The sequence below is a fragment of the Oncorhynchus nerka genome, linkage group LG24 (assembly GCF_034236695.1).
Source record: "Oncorhynchus nerka isolate Pitt River linkage group LG24, Oner_Uvic_2.0, whole genome shotgun sequence".
NCBI classification, from domain to species: Eukaryota; Metazoa; Chordata; class Actinopteri; order Salmoniformes; family Salmonidae; genus Oncorhynchus; species Oncorhynchus nerka.
The window spans coordinates 60,323,589-60,338,293 of NC_088419.1; the positions used below are offsets into that span (position 1 = coordinate 60,323,589).

At 46.1% G+C, this 14,705-nt stretch overlaps 1 protein-coding gene across 6 annotated transcripts in view; it reads left to right on the forward strand.

Annotated features, from left to right (window-relative positions):
• Positions 1-12,318, forward strand: part of LOC115108335 (phospholipid phosphatase 2-like) — a 51,621-nt gene extending 39,303 nt beyond the window's left edge. For all 6 annotated transcript variants that reach the window (XM_065009016.1, XM_065009015.1, XM_029632538.2 and 3 more), the window contains 5 exons: positions 7,806-7,957; positions 8,136-8,398; positions 8,626-8,683; positions 9,755-9,931; positions 10,272-12,318. In XM_065009016.1, the coding sequence (XP_064865088.1) occupies positions 7,826-7,957; positions 8,136-8,398; positions 8,626-8,683; positions 9,755-9,931; positions 10,272-10,421 (780 nt within the window). In that variant the 5' untranslated portion in view covers positions 7,806-7,825 and the 3' untranslated portion in view covers positions 10,422-12,318. The remainder of the gene's footprint in view (positions 1-7,805; positions 7,958-8,135; positions 8,399-8,625; positions 8,684-9,754; positions 9,932-10,271) is intronic.
• Positions 12,319-14,705: the final 2,387 nt, after the last annotated feature.

Here is a 14,705-nt window from a genome sequence, read left to right on the forward strand (position 1 = left end):
CAGATTCAATCGCTTGGCCTATGGAATCTCGACAGCTCCAGCGATATTCCAACAAACAATGGATCAGATCTTGGACGGTATAGAACATGTTGTGTGCTTCATGGACGACATCCTCGTGTCAGCACCAACCATTGGAGAGCACCTTGTAGTGCTGGACAAAGTGATGTCAAGACTGGAGAAATACGGAGTGAGAATGAAACGCAGCAAGTGTGAGTTCCTCCAGGACTCAGTGGAGTATCTCGGATACAAGATTGATGCACAAGGCCTGCACCCAACCAACAGCAAGGTGGAAGCAATCGTAAACGCTCCAGCACCCACAAATATCTCAGAGCTGAGGTCATTTTTGGGGCTCCTGAACTATTACGGAAAGTTTGTGGCAAACTTGTCCACATTGTTGCATCCGCTTCACCAACTGCTGCAGGCCGATACAAAGTGGAATTGGTCCCCACAATGCGAAGAAGCATTCAAGACTTGCAAACAGCGTCTGCTAAAGAGCAAGTGGCTTGCCCACTATAACACAGAGATGAAGCTGAGACTCACGTGTGATGCATCTCCATACGGAGTAGGAGCCGTCATCTCACATGTTCTACCGTCAGGTGAAGAACACCCTATTGCATTTGCATCACGGACTCTGTCACCAAGTGAGAGAAATTATGCTCAAATTGAGAAGAAAGCTCATGACAGACACTCAAAGACTGTCAGAGAATTCAAAGAGGAAGAGAGGGTGATGGTACGTGATTTCAGACACCCCAAGCGCCTGTGGAACTCAGGTGTGATCTTGCAACGCAGAGGACCTTTGACTTACCAAGTCCAAATTGGTCATCGCCAGGTCAACGTTCATGTGGATCATCTGCTACGGTCCAACGCCCCAGCAGAGACATGCCGAGAGAACAAGAACAATAACGACCCCCAGGACTATTCTCCTGACTGTGGACGTACGGGAGAGACAGAGCCTGACCTTCCACCCGAACCTGGCCCACCACAGGAAGCCCAGGAGGAGTGGAGATATCCTATTCGACAGCGAAGGGCACCTCAAAAGCTTGACCTGTGAGTTGAGCTGGTTAAGGAGGTAACGGACAGTAAAACAAACACTTTAATATGTCCTAGATAAAAGGAAAGAAAAATGACATTACCTGGGTTAGTTATTAGGACACAAACTCCATCTTCGGGGCAGAATAATCCCCTGGATTTGTGCTGGGCTCTGAAAAGTCTGCTTCAACCCAGTAGTTGAAAAATGTTTAAGAATGCATTGTTCAGATATTGTATTAGTAGTTACCTAACATATTTACCTTGTTCTCTGGGAGTTGAACACTATGGGGGAGGAGTGTAGTATCTGGGATCTACATCTGTTTATATTAGGTACTGTGCTGTTACTAAGCAGTAATGCATTACGGCAGTGTTACGTTACTACACCTAATAGGAAATGCACATGCGCACTGGAATGCCGGGAACTGTGGAGCACGAGGGGTTTTTGACTAAACGACAACTAACTGTACTCCCGTCTCCTGCCTGGTCATTTCTCCACAACACAAATATTACATGAACATTCCTACCAAATAGGATTTTGTATTTAATGGCAGTGTGTGGAGACTGACATGAAATCTTTCTGTCTAAAACATTTCCCACTGTACAGTAATGACAGCCTTGCACACAGTAGCCCTCAAGTTTGTTTTTATTAGACATTTACGGCCATGTATATTCCCGGTAAATATTGTTTTACTGAATATATTTGCTGGTGCCAATCCAAAGCAAGTTACATTATGAGAGATCAAGAATATGTTGTAGAAACGTTCAAAGTGACTTTTATGATGAACTCAGAAGTGAAATGGTGATGATAGTTAGTGTCCTGCAGAGAGCTCATCAGCCTATCCTGATTAAGTTACACTCCGCTCAGATGTTTGGAACAAAACAATGGCAAAATATTCCTCCAGAAACCAAACACATGTTATCGTGGACACTGGATCTGGGGGAGATGGAGGAATAGTCACAATAGCTAAGAAACACTAACCTCTTGTCCTCCACTCTTTCTGTGATTAGCTTCCAGCACTGTGTGGACTTGGAGGAGGAAAAGGAAGCTGGAGACATTTGTTCCTTGACATTCTGGTGTGATTCTGTCTGACTTTGCCCATGCCCGCTGGAGGCAGGATTTTGGGCCAATGAATTGCCATTCAAAAGCCTCATCACACTAGTCCCACAATGTCCCTGCATCCCCTCAGGATGTTATGGATGGCCACATTGTCTTATGGCACCACCAGACAGGATGGAGGTGCTGAGGGCCTGGGGGCATTGAGACTTATTCTGGGGCTCTATTCCCTCACAAGGCCTTCTTCCACTGTGTAAACACTGCCACAACAGCTCTGCACTGGTGGGAAACATGGAGTGGCTGGCAGGTGGGCTACAGCTGCTGGTGTTGACACACACGCTAATGGTTGGTGCTGGTTGGGAACAAAGGCTTGCCACTTGGTTCCTATATGGAATATCAGCCAGTTAAGTGGCACCTGTTTGGTGGTGACACCGTCTGTGGTGCTCATAATGGTGGGTGCTAGCATTTACATGTAATAAACATAAATTCCTCTTGAACTAATATCAGAAGGCTAGCAAGGCAACGGACCCTTTTTGTAGATGTACAGTGCCTTCATAAACTATTCTCACCCCTTGACTTTTTCCACATTTTGTTGTTACAAAGTGGAATGAATTATGTTAGTGTTGTGGAGTAACTACAATGTTGTTGTTTATCCATCCTCAGTTTTCTCCTATCACAGCCATTAAACTCTGTAACTGTTTTAAAGTCCCCATTGGCTTCATGGTGAAATCTCTGAGCGGTTTCCTTCCTCTACTGCAACTGAGTTAGGAAGGACGCCTGTATCTTTGTAGTGACTGGGTGTATTGATACGCCATCCAAAGTGTAATTAATAACTTCACCATGCTCAAAGGGATATTCAATGTCTGCTTTTTTTTACCCATCTACCAATAGGTCCCTTCTTTGCGAGGCATTGTTAAACCTCCTTGGTCTTAGTGGTCGAATCTGTGCTTGAAATGTACTGCTCGACTGAGGGACCTTTACAGATAATTGTGTGTGTGGGGTACAGAGATGGGTTAGTCATTTTAAAAATCATGTTAAACACTATTATTGCACACAGAGGGAGTCCATGCAACTTCTTATGTGACTTGTTAAGTATGTTATTACTCCTGAACTTTAGGCTTGCCATGACAAAAGGGTTGACTACTTGAATACCTGCACACTGACTCGGTACCAGTGCCCCCTGTATATAGCCTGCACACTGACTCGGTACCAGTGCCCCCTGTATATAGCCTGCACACTGACTCGGTACCAGTGCCCCCTGTATATAGCCTGCACACTGACTCGGTACCAGTGCCCCCTGTATATAGCCCGCACACTGACTCGGTACCAGTGCCCCCTGTATATAGCCTGCACACTGACTCGGTACCAGTGCCCCCTGTATATAGCCCGCACACTGACTCGGTACCAGTGCCCCCTGTATATAGCCTGCACACTGACTCGGTACCAGTGCCCCCTGTATATAGCCCGCACACTGACTCGGTACCAGTGCCCCCTGTATATAGCCTGCACACTGACTCGGTACCAGTGCCCCCTGTATATAGCCTGCACACTGACTCGGTACCAGTGCCCCCTGTATATAGCCTGCACACTGACTCGGTACCAGTGCCCCTGTATATAGCCTGCACACTGACTCGGTACCAGTGCCCCCTGTATATAGCCTGCACACTGACTCGGTACCAGTGCCCCTGTATATAGCCCGCACACTGACTCGGTACCAGTGCCCCTGTATATAGCCTGCACACTGACTCGGTACCAGTGCCCCTGTATATAGCCTGCACACTGACTCGGTACCAGTGCCCCCTGTATATAGCCCGCACACTGACTCTGTACCAGTGCCCCTGTATATAGCCAGCACACTGACTCTGTACCAGTGCCCCTGTATATCGCCCGCACACTGACTCTGTACCAGTGCCCCTGTATATAGCCCGCACACTGACTCTGTACCAGTGCCCCTGTATATAGCCTGCACACTGACTCTGTACCAGTGCCCCTGTATATAGCCCGCACACTGACTCTGTACCAGTGCCCCTGTATATAGCCCGCACACTGACTCTGTACCAGTGCCCCTGTATATAGCCTGCACACTGACTCGGTACCAGTGCCCCCTGTATATAGCCCGCACACTGACTCTGTACCAGTGCCCCCTGTATATAGCCCGCACACTGACTCTGTACCAGTGCCCCCTGTATATAGCCCGCACACTGACTCTGTACCAGTGCCCCCTGTATATAGCCCGCACACTGACTCTGTACCAGTGCCCCTGTATATAGCCCGCACACTGACTCGGTACCAGTGCCCCTGTATATAGCCCGCACACTGACTCGGTACCAGTGCCCCCTGTATTTAGCCCGCACACTGACTCGGTACCAGTGCCCCCTGTATATAGCCTGCACACTGACTCTGTACCAGTGCCCCCTGTATATCGCCCGCACACTGACTCTGTACCAGTGCCCCCTGTATATAGCCCGCACACTGACTCTGTACCAGTGCCCCTGTATATAGCCCGCACACTGACTCTGTACCAGTGCCCCCTGTATATAGCCCGCACACTGACTCTGTACCAGTGCCCCCTGTATATAGCCCGCACACTGACTCTGTACCAGTGCCCCCTGTATATAGCCCGCACACTGACTCGGTACCGGTGCCCCCTGTATATAGCCAGCACACTGACTCGGTACCGGTGCCCCTGTATATAGCCCGCACACTGACTCGGTACCAGTGCCCCCTGTATATAGCCTGCACACTGACTCTGTACCAGTGCCCCCTGTATATAGCCCGCACACTGACTCTGTACCAGTGCCCCCTGTATATAGCCTGCACACTGACTCGGTACCAGTGCCCCCTGTATATAGCCCGCACACTGACTCTGTACCAGTGCCCCCTGTATATAGCCTGCACACTGACTCGGTACCAGTGCCCCCTGTATATCGCCCGCACACTGACTCTGTACCAGTGCCCCCTGTATATAGCCTGCACACTGACTCTGTACCAGTGCCCCCTGTATATAGCCCGCACACTGACTCTGTACCAGTGCCCCCTGTATATAGCCTGCACACTGACTCGGTACCAGTGCCCCCTGTATATAGCCCGCACACTGACTCTGTACCAGTGCCCCTGTATATAGCCTGCACACTGACTCGGTACCAGTGCCCCTGTATATCGCCCGCACACTGACTCTGTACCAGTGCCCCCTGTATATAGCCCGCACACTGACTCTGTACCAGTGCCCCCTGTATATAGCCCGCACACTGACTCTGTACCAGTGCCCCCTGTATATAGCCTCCACACTGACTCGGTACTGGTGCCCCCTGTATATAGCCTCCACACTGACTCGGTACTGGTGCCCCCTGTATATAGCCCGCACACTGACTCGGTACCGGTGCCCCCTGTATATAGCCCGCACACTGACTCGGTACCGGTGCCCCCTGTATATAGCCCGCACACTGACTCGGTACCGGTGCCCCCTGTATATAGCCCGCACACTGACTCGGTACTGGTGCCCCCTGTATATCGCCTCGTTATTCTTATTGTGTTACTTTTTATTATTACTTTTTATTTGAGCCTACTTGTTAAATATTTTCTTCTTCTTGAACTGTCACTGTTAAGGGCTTGTAAGTAAGCATTTCACGGTAAAGTCTGCACTTGTTGTATTCGTCGCATGTGGCAAATAAAGTTTGATTTGAATGCTTATTGACTCAAGACATTTCGGATTTGAATTTTTATTCATTTGTAAACATTTCTAAAAAAACAATTCTACTTTGACATTATGGTGTATTGTGTGTAGATCAGTGACACAATCTCAATTTCATCAATTTTCAGGCTGTAACACAGCTTTTATGAATCTCATCTTCTATCTCTAGTTGAGGTTTCTCTCTCCAATGTTTGTCTCATTGTGTGTTTTGTCGTGTCTGAAACCTATTAGCAAGGTTAGACGGTATGACACAGTGTACACTGATACGTCTTTATCCTGTAGCCATTTGTTCATTCTCTGAGGAACACAAAGGCTCTAGTATATACTGTTGTCCTTGGCATCCTCCACACAGCCAATGTCTCTCTTTGTTTAGAGGAGGAGGGTGTCAGTTAGTTAGTAGGCACATTTTCCGCATAGCCATGCAAATGTAACCAAACAATGCCGTTCCTCATCTCATGTGAGGTAGGAATCATGTCAACCAGACCACACATGACATAGATAGAGGTAGATAGATATACCCTGTTCTTCTCTAAGCTTATTCCTTGTCCAAGTGAATGTGTCCTCACCACCTTAAATGTAGTTTGTCCAGAACATTCCCTGCGGTGCAAATGTGTTGACTTCTTGGCGGCAAACCAATCTATGATTGCCAGCCTGCCAGGGACAAATGAAAAGGGCTGCAATGCTTAGACTGGAGTTGTACATACATAAGCTAGACAGATGTCTTCAGAGAGCAGAGAAACCCTGCCGATTTAGAGCCTCAGCTTTACTAACACTGTCTAAGATCCAACATTATTATTTTCATCAGTTAGCTTCTCAGTGTGGCATCGTTCTCCTGGCTCTATCTGTTACTCTGCCTGGAAACTGGCCTGGAACTATGTCATTAACAGGCGTGCTTCAGAAGGGAGGAGGGGTGGGAGTGAATGAGAAATGTATACTTTTGAAATGACATTTTTCAGTGTATGTAGTATTTGTCTTTCATTTAGTATGCAGACTCATGGCATTTCTATATGCTCAAGGCTGTCTGCCATCCTGGGTAGGGGAGCTGACTGGAGGGTTTCAGGGTGGGGAGAGTTCACACATGCCCTAGGTCTTTGTTCCACTCCTGGTTTTACACAAAAGAGCTCCAGGCTTGTAGGAGAAGAGAGAAAAAATACATTCCTATGCCAATGGAAGTATTTTTCACATATCTGTTTTAATTTGCAGACTAGGAAGAGCATTATTCATTAAGTGTATCAACAGGAACTACAGTAACAAACGTGTAATGCCTTCCTCATGGTGGGTTTGTGGCTTTGCATCACACATCAGACATGTCCAGAGTGTGTGTGGTTTTGGAGACGTTTCCGAACGTCTCAAGGCCATTTTCCATCCACTCAGTAACCTTGAGCGGATATATTTGTTTGTGCACACCACCACATCAGTCAGTTTTCTAAGGAGTAGCACTGGGGTGGGGGTGTACATCTGAGTCTACGGTTTGTTTTTTAATCCCTTACTGTGCGGATGTACCATGACATTTCACAGCCTACGTCAATGTGTGCTGAGCTCTGCTTTGGTATGCGGTGCCTTTCTGGGCTATGAATGTAGTATATTTTCAGGACAGCGTTGTTCCACTGAAAAAGGTCTTCAGGAAAGGAGGAAAAAATCTACTCCGAAAACCTTGAAGAAACATTTAACCTCCCAGATTGAATAGTGATGTAATGTCTGGGTTTCTGGAAATTGAAAATATCTGTTATTTCACAGATGGAATGCTCCCATAAAATCTTTGTATGTTAGCTTGGATCAACAGCATTATCATCAATCATTCCCGGTGTACTTTATCACCCTTTATTATAGGAATAATCAATGTTGGTAGTTGAAGTGAATTAATGAAAGAAGAAAATAAGAAAAGAAAATTCACATCCTGCTGGTTCAGGTGCTGGAAGGAAAAAAGTGTATGAAATGTCATCAATGGGAGCATATCAGTGTTGCGAACAGTTATAAAATTCTCTGTTGAAGTGAATTAACGAGTTGCCTGTCGTTTTTCTCTTCTCATAGCCGCTCTGCCCTTCCTCATCATGACTGTTGTGTTCCGGCCCTACCTGAGGGGTGTGTACTGTGACGATGAGGACATCAAGTACCCCCTCAAACCTGACACCATCACCCACGGCTTGCTGGCTGCAGTCACCATCTCCTGCACTGTCATCATTGTGAGTCCCTCCCTATACTTTCCTCGCTGACACCTAAGTGAGCTAAATAACATCTACTACACTGATTACAGACCAGTCTCTCACAAACAGCCATTTCTATAAGCAGCCAGTGTACCAGATATTAGCTGTCATATTGGAGTGTTGGATGTAATTTAAGCCTCTTTCTCTCTTTCAATAGATATCATCAGGAGAGGCCTACCTCGTCTACAGTAAGAGGATCCACTCTAACTCTGAGTTCAACGGGTACGTGGCGGCACTCTACAAGGTGCTGGGTACCTTCCTGTTCGGGGCAGCTGTCAGCCAATCACTGACGGACCTGGCCAAGTTCTCCATCGGACGCCCTCGGCCCAACTTCATGGCCGTCTGCAACCCCAAGGTCTGCAAAGGCTACGTGCTGGAGATCAACTGCACCGGCAATCCTCGGCACGTCACGGAGTCCAGGTAGTTACTGAAGTAGAGGGTGTCAGGGAAATATTGTTGATGTGTACATTGCTCAATGCCAGTGGTTAGTGCCGTACTGGAACCAATGCCTGCATACGCTGCAGGACTAGATCCAGGGTTGGTGACCACTGCTTTATGCTATGGTAGAAAAACACAGAATACATCCACTGTGGCCTCTACACAGCCATGTGTTTTAACAACATATTTGTTTTCGCTCTATTTTCCAGGCTGTCCTTCTACTCCGGCCACTCCTCCTTTGGGATGTACTGTATGCTGTTTCTAGCTGTGAGTAAACTACACACACACCCTCATATTCAGCAGTCTCAAGGGGAGTCAATGTCTCTCCATTTGAAACAGGATTCATGGGGAAAATATGAAATGCAGAATAGGACAGGATAGACAGAGAGGGATTGTGCACATATAAGGGCAAGTCAGAAGTTCAGCTGAGGAATTTGGACACAAAGGCTAATGCCCTGCTGGACTGGACTGTTATTGACTGGAGATGAAGGCCCGTGTTCTGTTTCTAGTAATCCAGTTCAAGTGTGCTGGGCCTTGTCTATGGACAGACAGAGCAGGCAGGCGCCTTGAGCAGACAGCCGGCCCTCAATGCCAATCAAAGCAATTAGTCATTGTTTGGTCATGTCACAGGCCCTTTGATGTTCCCTAGTATACGTGATTCATATCTCCTTGTCCCTACAAGTGTCCTACAGTGTTGATTGCTGTGATAGAGTGTGTGTGTGTGTGTGGTAGGAGGGCATGCATGGATGCCAACTAACACACCTACTGCGGCAGGAGCCTGGTAGCAGCCCAGAGAAATGAGCGCGCCAGATAGACATTCTGGCAGCAACTCTCCTCTTCTGTGAAAAGGGTTTTCAGTCCGTAGGCATAAATTAGATCAACATTCAACACCTTTTCACGCTTTATGCGATTTTAAGCATACCAAATCTGGTTTTGCCGGGGAGTTGATTTAGTATGAAAAGGCAAACTCTTTAAAGATACATTCTTGCCTTTTAAATGTTTGTCTACATGTACTGATGATGTGATGGTTAGCATTGTGAAATAGCTAAACATGCTTTCATATTACATAGCCAATTGAAGAATGGACTTGCACACTGTTTACATGAAAGAAACATTTACTAACAAATGCTGTGTTTCAGACATTCGTTGAGGCATGATGGTAGGCTTAGTGTAACTGGGGCCAGTTTACAGTCAAATAACATTGCCTTATTTGGTAAGATGGTTCACTACAACACAAAAACCACAAATGACCTCAATCAGCAGTAAAGGCAAATTTTCTACAAACACAGCTCTACTTATGAGAGAACTAAAACATCTCCTCCCTCTCTTTCTCTCTAGTTGTATGTCCAGGCGAGACTGAGGGCTAAGTGGGCAAGACTCCTCCGGCCCACAATCCAGTTCTTCCTTGTAGCCTTTGCGGTGTACGTGGGCTACACCCGCGTGTCTGATTACAAGCACCACTGGAGCGACGTTCTGGTGGGCTTCCTCCAAGGCGCTCTCATCGCCATCCTCAACGTGAGTGTTGCCTGCTGACTTTTTATTGTTCCTAGTCCCCTGTTTTGATCGTACCTCTTTCAGCAACGCCTTTTGGAAGTCTCGGAGACGTGGGAGATAAATATTGAAAAGCGAAGCCTCAGTTCGTATTTCAGACTTCTGTATGCAATTAGGGACCCTCCCAGACCCAATGTTTTATGATGGTTAGAGAGCTGGAGGGGTTATGCAGCGCACTGTGTGTTCCTGTCAGATGTGGAGCAGCTGCATGGTGCCCTCCACAACCAGACATATACAATCATACTTTCTAGCCCTGCCCTTGGTCCTCTCACTCTGTCTGACTATGTCCCTCTTCTCTTTACAGGTGCGCCACGTATCAGACTTCTTCAAGCAGCGCCCTCCCCGCTGCTCCAGCCAAGAGACGGCTGAGAGCGAGGAACTGGAGCGCAAACCCAGCCTGCAGATGGCCGATGCAGAGCACAACAACCATTACAGCTACCCAGGGCCTGTGTGAGAGTGGCCAACCCAGGGGCCCCCAGACTATGTCAACCACTCTCACCACAAACTCCCACAAACCACTGGGCTGAGTGAAGGGGCTGCACACAATACCAGAACCATCTATGGCCTGAGTGCACCAGCCCCCTTCCGAAGACATGACTCCCTCTCCCCACGAATGGGAGAGGACTTTTGTTTTAATCATGAATGTTTATCATGGTTGATGTTCACAAACATTTGTTTTGTATGTTTTTTTTTTTCAACTTTATTTTACACAATAGATTAGGAGAGAGCACCAAACATTCACATTAGAAAGAACGAGACTGTTCTGAGGAGATTAGTTTTAGTGCACCTTAGTCGGAGGAGTAATCTGATTTCAGTGGAAGTTTGGGATTGATATGTTGAATGTTTCACCTATGTGACATGGAGTGCAGAGAGTTAGAAATGTTGTTGATTGTGTAAGCTTTCCTTGGATGTTCCAGAGTGATATACCACTAGATCACAAACAATCACTGCAAAAATTTGGCATAAAGATTTTAGAATTTGGAAATGAGAAATTCAGCTTTTAGCTATGCCATTCTGGCTTCCCTATTTTTTTATATATAAATGTTTTAACAGTAACATTGCTCCTTTGGTATGAATTGAAGGTATTTGGAAGGGCCTTCTAATTTATTTTCTATTATAAACTGGGTGGTTCGAGCCCTGAATGATATCATATATCAGACCATATACAATGGGTATGACAAAACATTTATTTGTACTGCTCTAATTATGTTGGTAACCAGATTATAATAGCAATAAGGCACCTCTGGGGTTTGTGGTATACGGCCAATATATCACGGCTAAGGCTGTATCCAGGCACGCTGCGTTGCATAGTGCATCAGAACAGCCTTTAGCCGTGGAATATTGGCCGTATACCACATCCCCTCGTGCCTTATTGATTAATTATAGATTACTTTATTCTCACGGTTGGAAATGTCTATTAAACCAGCGCTGTTCAGCTATTTTGCAATCACGATCACCCCTGTTAGCCACTATGAGCCACAAATACTGTATCTTCTAATATTGTGACATTTTTCATACTGCATGGAGAATGTGTGTAAATATGCATGTAAGTATGTTTTTTTTTCTCACATGTACATGTTCTCTGGCCCATATCAAACCAGTGCCTACCTGGACTAGTGCCCTTTAAGATTGCCACAAATGGATCAGATTCCAAGTTCACAACGCAAACCAGATGCCTTAACATGAGCCTTTAAGGGTTGTAAAGATACATCTTACCATTCGAGTCATTTGTTGCAAGCTGTTAATACTGTTCTGTGCAAAGTTCAAAGATTGGACTGGACTGATTGAGCTCATTTGTGAAGAAGTGCTCCTGTACACTGACTGTCCGGCCTGGCCCTGCTTGGCACAGGAGGACTGACGACATATCAGTCAGCTGGTAGTGATTGTGAGGCTCAGAGAGCTGACTGAGAAGTGACCTGTGACTGTGGAATGGCAAGGGCCTCCTGCGGAGACCTGGTCCCTACGGACTTCCAGACTTTTAAAAACTGCTTTGAATTCCAGAAATGAGAACCACCTGGACCAGCTTCAGTGAAGTGTTGTTGTTGTGTAACGTCTCAGCTGTGTATTACTGAATCCCCAGACCAAATTTACCCATGAAACAATGGTATGAAAATGTAATGGTGTTTGAGTCACCTCCAGGTTTCCATCATAAAAGGCACTCGGTTAGCCTTGTTCTGGGTGGTGTGTGTTTCATTTGTAATCAAACTATTTCCATTAGGATTGGTGCCTTCGAATAGGTCCTGGTTGGCCATTCTTTGTATGTCCAACATGATGCTGTTCTGTACATTCATCTAGCCATAGCTGTTTATGTATACACAAAAGGACTCTAAATAAATACCAAATATACATGATGTTTCAATGTCATATTTTCATATTAACTAAACAGCTGTGTCAAACTGTGACTTGTCAGGAAGGTTTAATCTTAGATTTATGCATAAACTTGACACATTATTTGTCATGCATTCCATTCCACATTAAATAAGTTTGCATTCCAATGAACTCATTCAGTCATTAGGTAATCAAATAATTAGATACCACGCTGGTTTCACTCTTGCGACACATATTTCACAAGTATGGGATAGGTGGTGGGACTTGTGAGTTGTCACATTGTTTCTGAGTGATTTGGATCGTGATGAGGATGGTATAATATCAGCGTGCGATCTTGTCTAGGCATACTCCAGCTAGCTTGAGTAATCATGATTCCCAGCCGTTCTCTCGATTATTTCAATCCCTCTGCACTAACATGAGGTGGCATGTCTCACTCAGAAATTACGTTTTGGTTTAATTCACAAATGCACATAGTAACTTGTTTTCATCCATTGATAAAGGATTGGTATCTGCTTTAATGAGTATTGTTTGGAGAGAGAAAAGCCTGACCATAGAATTAAAATCCCTATGAGCCTGACATCCCTCCTCGTTGACAGTGGAATTCCCATGAGTAAGGGATTTCCAGTAGTTCTGCTACTACCGTGGTTTTACTGTCTGATGTCCTGTTCTTGTGTGAGGAGGGTCTGTTTAGGGATTCTTCCGTGTCCTCTTCGCTGTTTGTGTGCACTTGGCCATGAGTATTTTCACTAGCCATTGTATCCTGTGTACATTAATGAGATGAATAGGGACGTAAGAATCATGAATGGCTGTTGGGTTTCTGTTGTTAGCTTTGTTTGTGATGGAGTACAGCTTTGGAGATGCTAACTATTCACAGGACACCTTAGGACGCTTCAACTGACATTTCCGGAGCATTTTGACACAGCAGTAGCAATATGAGGTTATCCATTTGATTTGTGCCTGAGAGCCCACAGCTTTGCATAGGATGCTATCTATGCATGGCGTGAATATAGCTCAACTGGGCATATCCATGATTTACGTGGTTCTAACTTCGAGACATCCTGTCGCGTGGCTGATGCATAGCCCCAACTCTGTCCTGCTTTACAAGTTCAGTACAAAACCCCCTTGACTTATCCCTGGCTTTTCAGCAAGACTAATTAAAAACAAGTGCCAGGGATTGGGAGAGGTCGAGCAAGACTCCCCTACCCCCTCATAGAGAAGGTCCGTAGAATAGGACGTCTCAACCAAAATGAACACACACATTTATATTGACATGAACATCAGACCCCAGGGACATTTTTGCAAGTCTTATTGGCAGCTCAAATGAACACCACTGTCACCCCTCATTTAAAACAATATTAGTCAGTTATTTTGAAAGTCCTACTCATGTATATACAGTAACTTGTTTTGTGTTTCCAAGCACTGAGTGAGAGGCTACCGACCTGTAGCTGAAGTGCTACGACATTTTAACCCCTTATTTCAGCATTGTAATAAGAACATTCACAGATCTGACTGGAGGTAACCGCTTGACAGATATGACTGTGCTAACCTTGCAGGTGTGCATGTATTATAAAAATATCAATATGAATCCAAAATACAGGCATCATAATCATCATACATAACTAATAACACAGCAATTCACACAATTCCTTAAAACCCATCTGAGCTCCAAAGGCAAAAATGGTCCAGGAGTTGAGATTCTGTGAATGGCTCCGGGCAGGGTGAAAAACGGTCCAGGAGTTGAGATTCTGTGAATGGCTCAGGGCAGGGTGAAAAACGGTCCAGGAGTTGAGATTCTGTGAATGGCTCCGGGCAGGGTGAAAAACGGTCCAGGAGTTGAGATTCTGTGAATGGCTCCGGGCAGGGTGAAAAACGGTCCAGGAGTTGAGATTCTGTGAATGGCTCAGGGCAGGGTGAAAAACGGTCCAGGAGTTGAGATTCTGTGAATGGCTCCGGGCAGGGTGAAAAACGGTCCAGGAGTTGAGATTCTGTGAATGGCTCAGGGCAGGGTGAAAAATGGTCCAGGAGTTGAGATTCTGTGAATGGCTCCGGGCAGGGTGAAAAACGGTCCAGGAGTTGAGATTCTGTGAATGGCTCAGGGCAGGGTGAAAAACGGTCCAGGAGTTGAGATTCTGTGAATGGCTCAGGGCAGGGTGAAAAACGGTCCAGGAGTTGAGATTCTGTGAATGGCTCCGGGCAGGGTGAAAAACGGTCCAGGAGTTGAGATTCTGTGAATGGCTCCGGGCAGGGTGAAAAACGGTCCAGGAGTTGAGATTCTGTGAATGGCTCAGGGCAGGGTGAAAAACGGTCCAGGAGTTGAGATTCTGTGAATGGCTCCAGGCAGGGTGAAAAATGGTCCAGGAGTTGAGATTCTGTGATTGGCTCAGGGCAGGGTGAAAAACAGTCCAGGAGT